At 32.1% G+C, this 18,429-nt stretch overlaps 1 protein-coding gene across 2 annotated transcripts in view; it reads right to left on the bottom strand.

Moving 5' to 3' along the window:
* Nucleotides 1-18,425, bottom strand: part of Atg3 (autophagy related 3) — a 25,534-nt gene extending 7,109 nt beyond the window's left edge. The window contains exons 1-7 of one of the 2 annotated variants that reach the window (XM_015478521.2): nt 17,916-18,425; nt 15,152-15,193; nt 11,253-11,302; nt 8,440-8,510; nt 7,136-7,243; nt 3,633-3,682; nt 636-717 (exon numbers count right to left, since the gene is read on the bottom strand). In XM_015478521.2, coding sequence (XP_015334007.1) covers nt 636-717; nt 3,633-3,682; nt 7,136-7,243; nt 8,440-8,510; nt 11,253-11,302; nt 15,152-15,193; nt 17,916-17,987 — 475 coding nt within the window. In that variant the 5' untranslated portion in view covers nt 17,988-18,425. Of the gene's footprint in view, nt 1-635; nt 718-3,632; nt 3,683-7,135; nt 7,244-8,439; nt 8,511-11,252; nt 11,303-15,151; nt 15,194-17,915 lie in introns of those variants that run through there. The other variant, XM_048803315.1, reaches the window with a different exon arrangement.
* Nucleotides 18,426-18,429: the final 4 nt, after the last annotated feature.

Raw genomic sequence — 18,429 nt, 5'->3', positions numbered from 1 at the left:
TAAAAAAAAAAAAAAAAAAAAAAAATGAGATGGAGATGTGACTCAGTGCTTAGTCACCTATAGGTTCAATCCCTAGTACCAAAACAACAACAACAACAACAAAGGAGAAACAAAATACAAAGTTGCTCTGAACCAATTTTTAAAAACTAGTATTTTGCTGCTACATCCAGCATTAAAGATTTATGACTTGACATTTATTCCAGCAGAAATAATGCTGTCAAGACTATGTAAGAGTCTAAGATCAAAGGAAGTTTTATATTGATGAAATTTAAACAAAATATTCCCTGGGCTGCTAAATGTCAAAACTTAAAATTCAAAGGGATAGAAATTTTTTTTTAAAGTCACATATTTATGTAAAATCACATTACATTTCAAGGAAAAATGTGGGCTATCTTAGGGGAGAGATGTCTTTGAGGGTAGAGTATAAAAAAATACATATTTAAGAGAAAATGCCAGCCATCTGGACAGTGAGAAGCTTCTGGAGTAAAACAAGGAACTCACATTCAAGTGAAAATGTGGGCCATCTCCAGAAGGAGAGACACAGCTTAGAGTATAAAATTCTTAATCCAAAGAAATTATAAATATTGTAGAATCAGTATTTTAGTATGATTAAAGCAAATCTAGAGCACAAATACCTTCCATGTCTGCAGCTTCTCCTTCATCTTCCTCTTCTTCCTCTTCACAAAGCACTGAGCAATCTTGGAGTTTTATACTGTCCTTTGAAATTAATTACATTTGGTTTTTTTGTTTGTTTGTTTATTTATTTATTTATTTTGCAGTGCTGGGGATCAAACCAAGAACCTCAACCATGCTAGGCAAGTGTTCTACCACTGAGTTATACCCCCATTCAAAGTTAATTTTATTTAAAGTTACCTAAATAAGTTCATTAGTTCAAACATTGAACAATCATACTAGCACAGTGCTAACTAACCACTGTGAAAATAAGAAAGATAAAGCAGTTCTTATTCTCAAGAAATTGAAACACCACGGGTGGAGATGACAAATCCATAAGTCAATCATTGAAAGTAATGTACTAAGTGTTGTGACTAAATAATATTCAAAGGTATTTTGGGAACACCAAGAGTCAAATAAGATATTATTTTAAAAACAGCTGACAGTTGAACTCCCAATGAAATAATTTTTTTAGTTAACCAATTATTAGTATGAGAAAATCACTTAAAAATTTTGTTAAATTGTATAAAGAAGAAAAATTTGTAAATCACAACACATTTATAAGCTAAAATATTTTATAAATCAAACACTTTTATATTCTAGCTGAGTATGGTGGCATAGCCTCCCAGCAACTGGGGAGGATGAGGCAGGAGGATTTTTAAGTTCAGGGCCAGCCTCAGCAATTTAGTGAGGTCCTAAGCAACTTAGCAAGACCCTGCTAAATGAAAAATAAAACAGGTTAGGGATGTGGCTCAGTGATTAAACATCCATGGGGCTCAATTCCTAGCAACAAAAAAAAACAAGAAACCCCACTATTTCTCATTTGTTAATAAATCCAAAATTGCTGAATTAATCCAAAATTATCAAACTTTAGTTATTATAACACATAAGATTTCCATTGAATATCTTAACTGTAATGTCTCTTATGAAACAATAATGCTAACCAGTGGTATGCATAATATACACAAAACTAATATTCTAAAAATATAAAATTGATAAAAGTAAGTGAATAGACATCTGGTTTCATTTAGGCTACATTTAGAAGAGTTTTATTTACCTCTAGAAATTTAAATCAAATGCACCCTAATTATACTCAAAATGTAAATAAAAGTAAATAGATTATATTTACTGGATAGTTATTAAATGAGCTATTATCTAACAAACTGATTATTAAGAAAAATTTTAATCATGCTGGTAATAGTCATACTTGATATAGAAGAACAAAGTTAAAAAAAAAAAATCAAGAACCAAGGTTATTCTTAGGGCTTAGAGGAGTAGTTCAGTGAAGGAGCATGAGCTCAGAATATGTGAGGCCCTAGGTTCAATCTTCAGGGCCAATTATCTAAACAAAAAACAAAATTAATACTTCGGTCTAAATGTCAAATATTCTTAGGACTGTTATTTTTAAAATAATATAAATTCTATATAGTGTTAATTAAAAAATGATATGAAAGATATATCCCAGTTTTCAATTATGAGCATTCATTCTTTAGCATCACATAATGATGTTTAGTGGGATGCCAAGTATCACAATAACCATTATTTATTAAAAATTTTTGAATTACCATAAATATATTAAAAAAAACTGTCCACATTGCTCTGCCACTTATTTAAATTTGAAGTATACATACTAATAGAGCAAATAAAGTCATCTGAAGCAGCAAAACCATTTGTGTGATTGCTCCTCAATCAAACTTTTCCAAAAAATAAAAATTCAAAAGGATGAAATCTCAGGTCAATAAATCAAACCTTAATCCCTAGTATAAAACTGAAAAACAGAAGTTATTTTACTTTCTTATACTTCTGTTAAGCTGCAATTAAAAATTTCCAAAGAGGAAATGACAAAAATACAAAGAATATCTTAAATTAGTAACTGTTTTAGGGAATGTTCCTAAGAACAATAGGGACACAATTATTCCATCCAAATAGTCTATCCTCCAAGAGACTTGGTGATTAAAAGAAATAATTAAGAAAAGATCAAAGTGAGGACATTTTGTATTTTTTATATAATTTTAAATGACTATATAAAAATCTGAAAACAATTTCAATGATTCCAAGAAATGGAAAGCCAATATAATATATGCAACTTGAATTAAATGAAAACTTACAAGCAGGATAATTCTACCCAATTATATATTTTATCCTCCCCCCAAATAAATCATATAATAAAAATTAACTAACTTAGCTTCTAGTCATTCAAAATATCATGATTTTTGGTGATGCTAAGCTGAAGTATACACTTAAATTTTCAAAAATGAAAGCCAAAAAAACCCCACATTGTCAGTAATTTAAGAAAACAGAGAATAATTACTTATGTAACATTTAGAGTACAAAGTTTAAATATTAAGATACCATTAGCATCTAGTACTGAATATACTTAAAAACAAAATCACTTCAACTACCTTAAGTCTTTCCAATTAATGAAAAATAGTAGTAGTAGTAGTAGTAGTAGTAGTTTGTAGTAGTAGTAACGATCTTAAAAATGTTTTTTCTTGCATTTTCTTCTTCTTCTTTTTTTTATTAATGGTGCTAGCAATTGTACCCAGGGCCTGGCACATGCTGAGTAAGGGCTCTACCACTGAGTTACAACCCAAAGCCCCAGAATGATTTTTTAAGCCATACTACAAGAAAAATAAGGGAGGGTTGTATTGTGGCTCAGTGGCAGAGCTTTTTCCTAGTATGCATGAGATCAGGCCTTGGGTTTGATCCCCTGCACTGCAAAAATAAAAAAAGAAACAGAAAGAAAGAAAAGTAAGGGAAGTATAAAGAAGCAGTAGTGTTCTAGTATATGCTGATGCAGAAAATGAGAGGGGGGGAAAATAATTGGAATTTAAATGAGTTTGATAATGGTAAGTGTGGATAAGAAAGATGAATGATTTCAACATAGATATATAGATATAGACATATTACATATGCAAATAACTAGGTCACTGATTTTAGAAATATTAACGAACCAGTACCTTGTTTTCCAATGTAATCTCCTTAACTGCTTCAGTTATTCCTGCAATACCTGTTTACAATTCAGCAGAAAAAGAGTAACTAAAATTAAACTGTAAACATCACATTTATTTGAATAAAGCAACATAAAAACACTTAAAATTATCTAAATTCTCATAACTGATCTGAAGTAAAGAGATAAATACAAATATAATCCCAAAGATGCTGCCTCAAACTAAAAATACAAACTAATTTAATGTTCTCCATGACTTATCCTTCTCATCCTTAATTTACTATTCCTCACTTAGTTTATCACAATACATTCTAAGAAAGTGAAACTATTAAGAGATTACAGTACTCACATTTACATTTTGATTAAACCTGTATCCAAATTTTCTCAACTAGGTATGGCTATATTAATATGCTATTTACTTCAAATATTTAAAATATGCTATTTGGTTCAGAAACTTAGAATATTTGATAATACCATTTTACATTTACATATGGCTTACTGCTTTGCCAAGTGTTTACACATTCTATTTAATTCTTCTAAACACTAGCTTCTAAAGCAATTATAATAATAATTTCTCCTTATGCAGAAATGAAGTCACTGGAGAGGCAAAATGCCCTGCTTGAGTCTCACAGTTATGAAGAAGCTGGGCTTAAAATACATATGAGTTGACATTTGGTTCAATGATTCTCCATTGCACCTCACAAAGCAAATTCTTCAGAACCTCCTTTGTCTCATTGGAAGTATTAAGCAGGTGGCAATATATCTAGTCAGCTAAATAATATTTCTAGTTCAAAATACCTGTCAACATTCTTATTCAGACTGTTTAACAAGGATAGACAATTAATTAAGACAAGAGTAGTTAAAGATACTACAGGGAAAAAAATATCTTAAATACAATATATGCTTAGCTCCTAATAAGCATTCATCCTCTAAAACTTTAATACATCTGTTTAATATACTCACTTTCACAAACAGAAGATGTCATTTAGCCAATCCCTAAAAAACAAATGCCTAATGTCTTCTCTGATATAAAGGAGGTGACTCAAAACAGAGTAGAGAGGAAAAGCATGAGAAGAATATTACCACAGAACAAGGAAAAGAGGTGGGAGGGAATGGGAGGGAGAAGGGGAATTGCACGGAAGATGGAAGGAGACCCTCATGGTTACACAAAATACATATAGGATGGTGTGAGGGGGAAGGGAAGAAAAAAAAAAGAGAAAGAGATAAGTGTCACAGTAGAATGGGTAGAGAGAGGTGATGGGAGGGGAAGGGAGGGGAGTGGGGATAGGGAGGGCAGCAGAATACAACTGACACTAGGACTGCTGTATGTATACACATGGATGTATAACCAATGTGATCCTGCAATCTGTACACATGGAAAAATGAGAATTCATACCCTATTTGAATCAAATGTATGATATATCAAGATCATTGTATTGTCTTGAGCAACTAATAAAAAAAAAATAAAAACATTGTGTCCAACTACAACTAAAAAAAAAAAAAGAATCAGTGTAACAGTTGAAGTTTGAAAGGTAAAACAACAGCTCTCGTTATAGTAGTTATTGGATGGGCACCAGTTAGAGATCCATAAATGGTATTTACCTTAAATATTCATAGTATTATATAGAATCCATCTTATACTCTATATCTTAAATGATATGTAAAACCCAAATCTTAACATATCAAATTGACATTACAAAATGATCCACTGAATATTCTAAAGTTTTACATCTCATAAATAATTAGAATTTACATTAACAGAAATAAAATACTGTGTTATTTTTCACATGCAAAAAATGACACTGCCTGTTCTCTATCACTACAGCACTATTTTTTACCTGTTGAATTTCTAAAGATTTTTGTTTCTCCAATCATACTGACACCAACTTATCTCTGAGACAAATGATACTATAAATACACCCCTGGAGTTTGCAATAATGAATATGAAATAGAATACAACTAAAAAATAGAGTAACCCATTATGTTGACTTCAGAAACAGTGCTTTATAACCAACTGTTCTAGTCAGTCAATAGGCAATTTAATAACAATGGACTGACTACATCTTCCAGTCATGAGAAAATTAAAGTAAAACAATTAGAAGATTTTGTAAAGGTCAGGAAAAAAAGAAGTCTAATAGCATTAATTGGTGGGGGAAAAAAGAGGACCATTTAAAAAATCATTATAAAAAGCTGCTGAGGGCTGGGGTTGTGACTTAGCAGAAGAGCGCTTGTCTAGCATGGGTTCGACCTCAGCACCACATAAAAATAAAGATATTGTGTCCACCTATAACTAAAAAGTAAATATTAAAAAAAAAGCTGCTGAATCGGTTATTTCCTCTAAGCTTTGACATAACATCACTCAACTCATTAAGCAGCAAACAAGTTTCAGTTTGAGAAGTTCCAGTCCTGGATTTGTGCCTATATTTTCATAAGAAAACAGATGGCAGTGTTCTTCATTTAGAGTAGAGGAGAAATTGACCTCTAAGGTGGTACTTTTACTTGTACAGAGACTTAGTCTATTGTCTATTGCAATAAATCACAATTAAGAGCAACAATTTGCTAATCATGAAAGATGTAGCAATGTCTGGAGGTATTTTGTGTGGTAACTGGGGGATGCTACTGGCATCGAGTAGGCAGAGGACAAAGATACTATTAAACATTCTATAATGCACGAGAAAGGCTACAACAAAAAATTATCCAGGGCTAAATGTCAATTGTGTTAATAGTGTTGAGGTTGAGAAACACAGCTGTAGGATAAACCTATTTGTCTCTAGGATTCAGGGAGAGAAAACTTGGTTTTAGATCATGCACTTAAACTTAGAACACATTTTCTTTATTAAAACTAAGTAATAAGCAGTAGCTACAGCAGCACATAATAATATGTATTTTTTAAAGATACATAAACACAGAGGCAAAATAGAATTTTTTATAATTTGTAATAATAAAGTTTATTCAGTGTTTCAAATAACACGTAAACATGCACTTAAAAATCCCTATAATTCAATTAACAAATACTTATTGAACAACTTCTATGTTAGACACTAACATAGATACTGAGGATTCAACAATGAATCCCTCGTGAAGCTCACACTTAAATTTCTTCCAGATGCTAGTTCTCTGCATGTAAGTAATAAATCAGTATGAGTATAGAAGAGTTCCTGACATAAAGGAGCTCATAATCCAATAATGCAACAACATGTAAATAAGAGATTTTCTATAGCAAAGTTTTAGTATTTTTGAATGGTTTTATTTTTGCCTATAACTTAGAAATAACAAAAATAACATGGATATTTCAAACTGCAACTGAAACAGCAGGCACTAAAGAAATTTAATATACTCCAAGGATTCTTTTTTTTTTTTTTTAAACTCTTTTCCCCCATAATATGTCCTCCTACTTCTTTTAGGTAAAAGTCTACTGGGACAATACCTCTTTTTCTTATGAAAACTGTTACAATGAAGGATTTTGAAAAGTTTAATAAAATTTAAATATATGTCACTCTATTCTCTTTTTACCTGTGTTATGATATGTATCTACCCATCCCCCATCACCATCATCTTCTTCAATGATAGCTTCCAATTCATCTGAATATTCCATCTGTTTGCACCGCTTATAGCATGGCACTATAAAAAAAGGGGAAACACAGTTACTAGTACACAATCTGTTAACCACAAATTTGTTAAAAAGAAGAGAATTCTTATTCCATTATATTTACTTATGCTATAAAATTATTAAGTGAATATATTTCACTTCAAATGAAAGTGGTTAAGAATTACATTCAGCCCATAGACATATAACTAATTATTTGACCACATTAATTTTTCCCTGAATGACTTTGTCAGAAGACAAGTAGAAAGGCTCTGGTGGGAGTGTTCTACATATTTCTTTACCATAGTGGTAAAGAACTGTAGGCTGAAGTTAGATGGCACTGTTCAATTTCAGGCTAATCCAACAATAACCTTGAAGTAATGGCTTTACTCTCAGAACATGGCAGTACCACATGTCAGAATTCATATTTAAGTTCTAGTTATTCTAATGGATAAAACAGTTTAAAATTAAACAAACTGCTAAATTTTACCCCCTTATACAATATTGGTGACCAGTTTTTCACAAAGCAAATGTGTCAATTAATAAGTATTTTTACTCATAAGCCTTAAAATTGAACAATTATAAGGTAAGAACATGATGTAGGGTAAACAAATTGCTATGAACCTCCTGATTTACTTAATCAGAATATAAATAATAAATTCTAAAAGTAAATATACTGAAGGGAATAAAAAAATACTGTTTTTTTACATATTATTTTTCCTTTCCCATATGGGATAAGTTAGAATGAAAATCAATATATTGTTATGTGATTATTTAAAGACTATCATAAACTTTTAGTGCTATTTTAACTTCATAAATAAGATATCTGCTTCAAAACATTTTTTTTTTTGTCTATAGGCAATCCTTCAATAGCACATGGAAGATAAAATATTTAGCTTTGAACTTTTAAACGTCAAAGGTAGGCAGTATCAGTTAAATATCCAATTAGAAGAAATCCAACTTTTCTTAGGACCCTCTTCCTCCATATCTTGACAACCAAATTTTTTTCTTTTTTGGCAAAAATAAGTAACAAAAAGGAAGAGGAGACAAAAATCAACTAAGAAAAATGACTCCAAGAATAGAAAATTTAGAGCTTCATAAAATTTCCTCATTTCTGTCTGAAAAAGTTTTTAGATCAGTTTTAGGAATAAACTAGAAATCTGGTAAGTGTCAACTGTTGTTTTTAATATAACTGTGCAAAGTTTACCAATGTATACAACATAATTCTTACCATTTTTGGTTACCAAAAATTGTTTGCCTGTTGGTAGGTATGCCTTCACTTTCAATTCTTCCCCTGTAGCCCTTTAAAAATAGTGAAAAGCACCAAAATACAAAATATATTTTATCAAATATGGAACAGAAGATATAAAAGTAAATCTCAAAACTATAGAATCCACACTACTATGGGAATTGTTTTAGGATTGATTGGGGAAAAATGTCTTTAACTGATTGTGTCAGGACACAGAAAAGCATAACAATAATATAAATGAAATATACTAAGAGATGCAGACAGACTTCAGAGAATTTGGATTAAATATTTGACAAAAACTGTAAGATAATAGAACTATCAAGCAACCATTATATCTCGCCTCTAAGCAAAAAGAAAATGCTGCTCTCAGGGAGCTGTATTTCATTGAATAATCTTTCACATTATCAATCCAAATTGTAGTTCATCTTGAGAATCAAGAAAAGACAGACAGAAAGAAAGAAAGAAAGAAAGAAAGAAAGAAAGAAAGAAAGAAAGAAAGAAAGAAAAGAAGGAAGAAAAAAGCTGCATGTCATTACATAATAAAGTAGGTGGTTGGCAAGATCCCTGTTCCTACCACTGTATTAAAATTGGAACTAAGAAAAGATGGCTTTGAATCACAAGATGATAATATTGAGAACAATAATGCTTTAAAAAGTTTCTTTTATTGGATGTTAGAACTCAAACATACACTATTATTAATTAATTTTCATAATTCTAAGACATAGCTAATATTAAGACGTAGCTAATATGCCATTTTATAGGCAGGTAAACTAAAGCTTAAAGGGGTCAGGTTGCCCACAGTCACAAAACCAGAAGGTGTAAAGAAAGAGGATCAAGCCAAGCAACTCCAGGATTTCTACTCTTAAATTATTTTTTCTGTGGGTCAGAACCAATTGTAACTTTTTTTTTTTTTTTTAAGCTATTCTGACATTTCTCATCAAGAATTTGTGGGCTATCTACTAGGCTTAGCCAGTACCGAGATGGCACATGTTTTCTTCACAAATGTAAGAACACAAACTTGGGAGTTTGACTGCCTTTTTAAGCTTCTGCAGAAATTTCGAGCCATAGTCTGGAGCACAAGATAAAACTAGGAAATGCCCTAATACATTTAACATCTCTTCTTTCAACTAATCTCAGTTGTCAAATTTTAACAATATGATGACAATGCCTAAGGTTATGAAGGAAAAAGTTAAAAAAAAGTTCATGATAGCACTTGAGCACATGACAAGTACTGACATAGAAATAATCTGTTTCTATCAATGATTTAAGATTATTCCTTTGGCCCCAGCAATTCAGTCAGAAGCATGGACACTGGGTGGAATATAATTGTGTTCTAAGTTACAAAAAATTATTTCAACAATCATAATTCATAAACTAGAACTCTATTAACCCCTATTCATAAAATAGATCTACTACTAGAAGATCTTGTCCTTATATACAAACCCCTATCACAATGCTACCAATCAGATAGTTAAACTTAGACAATTAAAGTTTACAATAAAGAAATTTCAATATAGAAAATGAATGTCATATCTTCACAAAAGAAACATTAATATTTTATATCTATTTGTATTGAAATATATTAAATTATAGACCAGAACCTACTTTTCACAAAAAGCTTAGAATATAAGGGAAAAAAAACCCCATAACTTTCTTGAATCAAAGAACTTCTATGATATGAATTTAATTTTCTTAAATATGGAACAGAGATACAAGTATAAAAGAAAGACATAAAAATAGATATAGCTGATGATATTTTGGCTTTTTTTGATACATAAAAAACAATGCCCTAAAATATAAAAACTGAGAAAAAGCAACAACCAGTGTTTCAGGTACATGGTAAATATAAAGGAGAATAAAACTAGCTTAAAGTACTTAAACTATTTAAGTTCTTTAGAAATTAAGAAAAAAAATTGTCAATTAAAACCTTGTTAATTCTAGAACCACTGTCCCCAACCAAATCTGTATCTTTCAGCTACAAATTAAAAAAAAAAATTACTAAGAAAAAAAATCACAATAAATTGAAACAGCTACATTCACACAAGATGATTAATTCCAAACAATTCTAAACTGAATAAATACATCTGCTAGTATTGGGATCTCTTTTTCTATAAACTGTAACCTTTAATTAGTACTTGAAAGTAATGAAACTTCATTTGCTTTAAAACTTTGTTATTTTTCAGAATATTTCAAAGTATATGTTGTATTTAATTACTTTATTAATTATGAGTTAATAAAGAAAATAAAAGCTTTAAGTCTATCATAAGTAGATTTATAGTCAAGATCTTAATTAGTATAATGAACCTTTTTTAACTTTGGCAATTTGTAAAGAGGGTACATACTTTTCAACCTTAATAAAAATGTTCATACTTTATGTTTTAAAAAACATAAAAGGATACCAAATATTTGCATTTGCTGTCATAAAAAATATTCAATAAACATTTGTTAAATTGAATAAAGAAACTAATTAAATTTATTAAATACCTGAACATTATTTTTTAAAGAACCACAAATTTAGACACAGACACTACAAAGGGAATACTAGTAAAGAAGGTAAACAGATAAATCTCCAATATGTCCATCTTTTGTGTTAATGGAGCAAAATAAAAAGGTACAACACCATTTTCTTCCTTCATTTTATTTTGACTATCACTGGGATATTGTTTGAAAAAAATCTACAGGAAGTAGGTTAAGCTTGTTATTCTAATTTCCAGACATTAACCTATTTTGCAAACTGCCATAATTCTGAAGTCATTCTTTTTCTAGTTTTCTATTTTTCACTTAAGATTACTTACCATTGCCATGTTGGACAGTGGTGTACTAAGTGATCTCCAGCTGCCACAAACTTGATTTGGAAGGAATATGAAAGAGGGAAAAAGAAAAATGGAACATCACTAAATGTGGGGTTGCAAAATACCAGACTGATCACTCTGGGTAACCTTGATACCTGTCAATCAATTAAGGTGTAAAAAGCACCAAACCTGCTCTATCTGCTCCAACACTTATTTTTGACTATTATTACTGTACTTTATTTTGTTTATTTATATGCGGTTCTTAGAGTTTAACTCAGTGCCTTACACATGCCAGGCAAGCACTCTACCACTGAGCCATAATCCCAGCCCTGATTATTAATATTGATTAATACAGAGATTCTTGGTAATGACTGAAAAACTCAGTGTAAACCTTTGAAAAAATAACTAAATAGGTACAGGTATCAGATGTAATACTACTCTTACATCACAGTGTATGCTTCTTTTATTTATATAATTAATATTTCTGTATATGTAAATATACATGTATATGTGGGTGTATATGTACATAATTACTTATTTATTGTAGTACTAAGGATTCAATCAGTGGTGCTCTATGTGGCTTTTTTTTTTTTTTTTAAATAACCTTAATTTCTTTGTTCTTGTCCCTTTCCTTTTCTCTGTTTTTCTTTTTCAATGCTAGGGATTGAACCCAGGGCTTTGTATGTATGCTAGGGAAGCATTCTTATCACTGAACTACACCCCTAGCACTCTCTTTATGATATTTTTAAAAACGTAAGTAACGACCAATTTTGAAAACTTCATCATACTCTTTAAGAAATCATTAATAACAAAAATGTAGTGCCAAACAACAGGGGAAAAGTTAAAAATTATTGAACTTACACTGAAAACACATAAAAAAAACTAAGAAATGAAATTCTAATCCTTAGGCTTTACAGCAGGTTCAACACTATGTGCATTTTATTTCCTTCAGAAAAAAAAAAGACTAAGAAATAACTGAAACTTTTGAAAATTTCCAGTTCATAAAATCACTTAAGGTGATTTTACTAAAGGACAGTAATCCACTTATTTTTGAGCAGAAAACAGAAGAAGCATAACTACAGTCTCCAAACTCAAGCAATATATGCACGTACTTTCCCAATTGCTTCTATTTCACAACAGTTCTAACTTAAAATATTGCATTGTTTATGGGTTTATTAAACAGCCAAAAAAATCACAATATATTTAGTCTTCTAATGCTTCCCTGAGAAAGTATATCTATATAAAATACTCTTTTGAGAGTAAAACTCCTATCAAGTAAAAATTTTGAGAATAACCTATTTTAAGATGACATATCATCAAGATATATCAACTATATTCCCATAGGAAATTTCTAAGTGTTTCTTTTCCTTCATTTCATATAATCTTTTTATTATTTAAACTAGTTAAGTAAAGACAAAAACCAAAATGAAAACAATAGTTTTGTTCTTAAATCAAGCATTTTGGGGTCACTGGAACAAATGCTACTTTAGTTCTGTGGTTATCAGCAGCAAAAGTAAGAATTTACCCCTTTTATCCACAGTATTCTTTTGTACGGTTCCTGTTACCCATAGTGCAATGTAGTCTGAAAATAGTAAATGGAAAATTCCAGAAATAAATAATTCATACATTTTTAAAAAGTAATAATTTAACAAAATGGAAGTTAAATTAAGTAATTAAAAATAAAAATTATTTAATTATATTGCCTTGAAGTCACAAGACTAATTTTATTCCTGGGTCACTCTACTGGTATCCATTAATTAAAAAAAAAAAAAAATCAAACACTAGAAAGTAAGGAAAACTATTTTGAAGAACACAGAATTATACGAATAATTAGCACATGTGTGCAGTTACACTCATTAGCAATGGCCATTATTACTTGCTTTGCATTTTCAAATGAAATAATGTGGAAAATATAGTCAAATTTCAAATTATCAACCGTTTGCTGTACCTTTCTCTTTCTGATTAAATATTTTCTATTTGTCACTAGATAATAAAGAATAACTTCAATATGATAGAACCAATATTTACATTTTGGTGAGCAATTTTATTCCTCAACCTACCCTTTATTAATAGAATTCTAATTTAATCAAGTCATTACACACATCCAACATTATTTTTTTTCCCAGACAATATCATGTTAGACACTGGCTGTCCCTCTTTTTAAACACAAATACTTTTACACCTCTCAATGAAAACAAAACGATAGTTGGAGACTGACAGTAAGAAGCCCAGAAACAGGAAAAACAAATGAATTTTGTATACAGTATTTACTCAAAGCAAATACTGTCTTCCCATTTTCCTTTTCCAGTGTCATTTTAAACTAACTCAAATCCTGTAATTGTGCTCTATCCCAACCCAACATTATGTGGATGGTACCCAAGTTGGGTAGTTTTGTCTTGATTATTTTTTAAGAAAAAAAAAAAAAAACTAACTTTTTTCATGGTATCAAGTATAACAGCTACTCATTTTAGGATGAATCCCTATCTTAAGCTTAATTCTATTCAACAACCATAGATTGCGTCTCTAACATCCACTAATAATTAGTCATCTTCATGTAGTCAAGATAAAGCCTGAGAGTGCAAGAACAACAAATGCTCATCTCTGCTCTTGATTTCAGATACTTAAAGAGCCATGTCTACATTATAATTCTGGTTGGCAAGAAAATGTTAGCCTTTTGATCATAACTTTTGTTTGTTTTTTGTTTGTTTGTTTTTTGGGGGGGTATTCAAGGTATTAAACTCATGAAGCCTAAGGTAGAATAAATTCTTCAGAGAATGTCTAGCTCAAGCTCTTCCTCTTACAGATGAGGAAACATGAGGCCTGGACTTAGATAGCTTAATCGATGTGCCAAAATAAGTAGAAATTGGAGAAATGGGTCTAGAAAGTAGGTCTTCTAGGCTTTTTTTTTTTTTTCATTCTACCATGTGTCTTCATTAAAATTAAAGGCAGTTTTGGATAAAAGATCAGTTTAAGAAACCATTCTTAAATCTCAGAAGGATTTGGGACTAGGAAGATGCCATCATAATGAAAACTGATAGACCAGTTAATTCTCTGGCCTGAGGACCTGGAATGTATAGCTGCAACAGTGGTCCCATCATGTAATATGACTTATTTCAAAACATTTCTTTTAAAATAATGAATATAGATTGCCAATGAACAGTGTTTACAGTGAGTTCAAGATCAAACTTAAATAAATCCCTTGCCTTTTACTTAAAAAACAAAATAAATCTGATACAAAGCTGGAACCAAAAAGGGCTTTTAGCTCAGTATATACTTAACTTTTCTAGGGATAAAATACATAATGAAAGAGAACTCTTGTCATACAGATTTGGTCAATAAGTGAAATGATTCTTCAAAACATAATTCTATGTTTAAAGTTCAATAAAATACAACTGACCTATCACATAGCTGTTAGTTCCAGTACCAAGTAGTTTCAACATTACTTGTTTAGTAGAAAAGGTAAACTAAATGAGCGCCCAGTAGGTAACAATACATTTAATTCTGAATATTAAGAGAAAATTTTAGCAATGAGTAAAGTTTCCAGACAGAAAGCTATAAAAATTCACATTTGGTATAGACAGAGCCTGACACAGCAACCCTATGAGCCCACTGTAAAGCTCAATACAATAATAAGTATGAATAAAGGGTGTGACCATAGGAATCTTTCCCATTCCCTCAAACACCTTCATTTCTATATAAAGAGGAACCACAGAGAAATAGGAGAAGTTGCAAACTGAGAAGGAAGTTACATATTCTCTTCTATAGGAAGCAGAAATTCCCATAAATCACCAAAATCTAACTGTAGTGAAATCAAAAAGTTCAAGATGTTCTCTCACAAAGCAAAAAATCCAGTTTAATACAATTTTAGAAAATAAAGATTTTAAAATATCTCAAACACTTACCTCTTCTGGGGTGATTACACCCGTTTCCTTAAATTTTGATTCCTAAAGAAAGCAAAAACAATAATATAATAATATCTTTCAATTTCAATTACAAAATGTTGCAGGGGCAATGAATTCTTCTACGCAATGGAGTACATTCAAAAAATTATACACTGTGCATATCATGTACATCACTGGTACTTGACCAAAGATATATAAAAGCCTAATGTAGAAAACTTAAACAATTTGATCACAGTTCTAAGAAAAAACATTCAAAGGTTTAAATAAGCATGAAGCTTTACAATGATTCTGTGCAATGAACAAATATCTTTATTTAACAGCACCATAAAAATGACTCAAAGATGTTTAAGAATCTTAACAAATCTTATTTAAACTGAGTAATATTAGAAATCAAATGTAGGAATCATTTAATATTTCCCATTACTCTCATCTCCACCAAGATATTAAAACAATATTCTTTCCTCTAAGTAAGATATGGTATTTATTAAATTTTTCTAAATTTTAAGCTATAAGTAAGATTTTGTGGTAGCCTACAAAAAATGAAAAGATTCATTTATAAACATTACTCATTCAACAAATATTTACCAACTACTTTGTGCCAGGCAATGGTATGTATGTATGAATAAAATAGACCAAACTCATCTTTGCTCTCAAAAATTATTTTAATTCTAGTTGAGGAAAAAAAAGTCAAATGATAATGAATAGCATACTATTAAAAAAAATGAAGCAGAGAGGAATCTGCCAGGTGGTAGGGAGAGGGCCGTGAAAGTTTGAAATAAGGGATGAGGACATAGCTCAGTTGGTAGAGTGCTTGTCTTGCATGCACAAGACCCTGGGTTCAATATCCAGCACCACCAAAACAAACAAACAAAAAAATTGAAATAAGAGAATAAAGATAAGTAACTTAAACACCTATGTCAATGAACAAACCATAAAGCCATCTGGAGGGAGAGCATTTCAAGCTGAGAGAAGAGCAAATACAAAAGCTTAGAAGCAGGACTGTGTTCCATGGAGTGCTAAGAGGTCAAGTTGGCTTAAAGCAAAAGTGCTCATGAGACAGAGTAGTACTTGAGATTGCAATTTCTACCAATTAAGTACAGCCTTGAAAATCATTATCAGGACTTAAGTTTTTACTGTATGTATGTTCCCTAAACAAAACATGATTTTTTTTCTTAAGTTTAGCAGAATTCATTATTTCTTTCTTAAGAATTTTCCCTTTTTTCTCCTTCCCTCATTTAGCAGGATACTTTAAGGATTCTCTCTGTAAACCAAGAGCAAAGGAGTGACAGGAGAGGGTCATAATTCTGCTTTCCTTTATAGTAAAAATATACACCTTACATACTAACAGGTTAACACTTCTTTCCAGTTGAGAAACAAGTAAAATGATTCTTCAAAACAATCTATGTCATAAATTCAATAAAATACAATCAGACTATTAAATAACTTTTATATTTAAGAGATCTTTGATTCATCTCTCATTGAAACTAAAAATTTGTAACACTGCGGATTGTTAAAATGCTGTATACCTAGGTAAACATGCTATTCTGAAAAAGTATAATATAAGATGAGGTAGAAACATTTGATTCAATGTCAAAATTATTTTTGAATTTTAAATAGTTGACTGAAAAAGCTTAATTAACTAAAATGACTTTCACAGTAAACAAACAAAATGAAAGCAAGAGTTAGGATCCCATTTAACTGTACCTGACTTTTTTCTTACTTGGCCCAACTAGGTCTCATTTCAAAACGAGTCTTGGAAGTATGTAAAAAAAAAAAAAAACATACAGATCTAACATTTCTCTATGTCAAGGAAAGGAAGTAAAACTGCCAACCATTTCTCTTATTATATCAGAATATTTTATCCCCACACTAAGATTAGTAAAATTCGAATAAAAAGTTAATAAAAGAACAAAATGAAAGAAAACTAAGCGAGCACTTGCCAGTCATTTAGTATCACGATGCACTTTTCAGAAAAAGTGCAAAAATAAAGATACCCCAGAATAAGAGAAACTTGACTGCAGTTCTAGAAATTTATCTCTGAAAATACGAAACAATACAGTCACTGCTGTAACAGCTAATGTGTTACAATTTTTACTTTGTAAGTGCTGTATTTTGCCAATATACTAAAAATTATATATTCAAGCGAGTCAAGCTGCTCTTTATTATCACTGAAAGTCCAAGATTAAAAACCAGTTACTGATATTTTTAAAACGTGGGAAAGCATAGTTCTGCTCTTTAGTTCAAGTACAATGTTAACGTTACCAATTTCACTTCGTTCCTCTAAACTCTTAAGGAATAGTAACCTCAGTCACTATTTACGTATTTCATACTTATAAAAAGTCTTTCTCCGAAACTTGAGGGTGGGGGAGTGTCATATGTCATTTTGCTACCAAGACTTATTTCATTCCACCAAAATAAGCAAAATCCTTGGTTAAATGTTTTAAACTTCCGATGTTAGGATTTAACATTGTTAAATCGTCCTAGCTGCCGACCACCTTCCAACCCTACAAACCAGACGCAGAGTTGTGAAGGGTGGAGACCCGAGCACACACACAGAGCGTCGCTCCAAGTTTATCAATGAGGAGCCAGAAAGCCCTACCGAACGGTAAGGGGAGACCAGGGATGGGGGCTCCCCCTTCTCTGCGTCCCACCCTTACACCTTCCTACACTGTTCCCCGTCGGATAACAGGGGTCTCCTCTGGCGCCCGGTTCTTGCAGAGCTGACCGTGAGCCTGACAGCCCCCGGCAAGCCCGCCCGGCTTACCTTGAGGACCGGGGTCAGGTACTCAGCCACTTCCAGTGCCTTTCCCTTCACCGTGTTAATCACATTCTGCATCCTGGGGCCGGAACAGCGGCCGGCCCCGCGATGGGGAGGGCAGCCCGGATAGGGGCCGGGAAGTCAAAAGATGTCCCCAATGCCTCCGACTCGCATAGGCACCCAGACGGCAGCACCCGAAGGGACGGGACAAGACTGGACGGGAAGCGACTGGACGGACGGGGGGGAGGGGCGACGAGCGCCGCACTAGAGGGCAGGGCGCGCGCTCCTCACGCCCCAGGCAGCACGCGGCCGGCCGGGCCCAGCTGTCACCTGGCTGCGAGCGACCAAAGTAGGGCCAACCGGAGAGCTACAGGGAGAAGCAAAGGTACACGCACCCCTGGCCCTCCCGGGAGCTGTCTTTCCCCCCGCCCCCCTTGCCTCACTCGCACCCCTTCCGACTTCCCCTTCCTCTCACTCTCGCAGTAGCTCCGCCGCCACCTGGGCCTCACGTGACACCAGA

Source organism: Marmota marmota, unplaced genomic scaffold, assembly GCF_001458135.2.
Source record: "Marmota marmota marmota unplaced genomic scaffold, marMar, whole genome shotgun sequence".
NCBI classification, from domain to species: Eukaryota; Metazoa; Chordata; class Mammalia; order Rodentia; family Sciuridae; genus Marmota; species Marmota marmota.
The sequence above is the reverse complement of the archived record's forward strand: the minus strand, read 5'-3'. Positions and strand labels throughout refer to the sequence as shown.